Consider the following 504-nt stretch of genomic DNA (forward strand, 5'->3'; position numbering starts at 1 on the left):
TATTTTGACTTTTTTTCTCTTCTTTCTAGTTGACCAGCAGACAAGTGAGGGTCGTCAGGAGACGCGGAGCTTAAGCCCTCACCACGGCTTTGACAAATCACAATTAAATGACTGCCCAAGAGATTCTGGCTGTTACATCTCATCAGAAAATTCAGATAATGGTAAAGAAGAAGTAGACCCAGAAACCCTGTCCAACATGGTGCAGTCAATAACAATCACTGAGTCAAACTGATTCAGTCCTGCTGCTTTTCTGCAGATTTTCAGAAAAAACAGAGTTGCCAGTACGAGGCACAAAAGCAGAACACAAAATATACTCAACACCAAAAATATACTTCTGTCTGATATGTGAAGCTCTACACTGTTTAATGTGTGGACATTTAATAACTAAATGTTAGCTGATAATATCGCATTCTTTTCTTTTGAGTGAATCCACAGACATTTCAATGAAAAAGGTTATATACATATGTATTTATAAATATTTGTACAGCAAATGCATTTTCTATA

General features: G+C 36.5%; 1 protein-coding gene across 1 annotated transcript in view; it reads left to right on the top strand.

Moving 5' to 3' along the window:
• Positions 1-272, top strand: part of SAMSN1 (SAM domain, SH3 domain and nuclear localization signals 1) — a 35,589-nt gene extending 35,317 nt beyond the window's left edge. Inside the window, exon 8 of the mRNA XM_010009858.1 lies at positions 30-272. Within this exon, the coding sequence (XP_010008160.1) occupies positions 30-232 (203 nt within the window). The 3' untranslated portion in view covers positions 233-272. The remainder of the gene's footprint in view (positions 1-29) is intronic.
• Positions 273-504: the final 232 nt, after the last annotated feature.

The sequence above is a fragment of the Nestor notabilis genome, unplaced genomic scaffold (assembly GCF_000696875.1).
Source record: "Nestor notabilis isolate BGI_N333 unplaced genomic scaffold, ASM69687v1 scaffold7002, whole genome shotgun sequence".
In the NCBI taxonomy this organism is placed as follows: Eukaryota; Metazoa; Chordata; class Aves; order Psittaciformes; family Psittacidae; genus Nestor; species Nestor notabilis.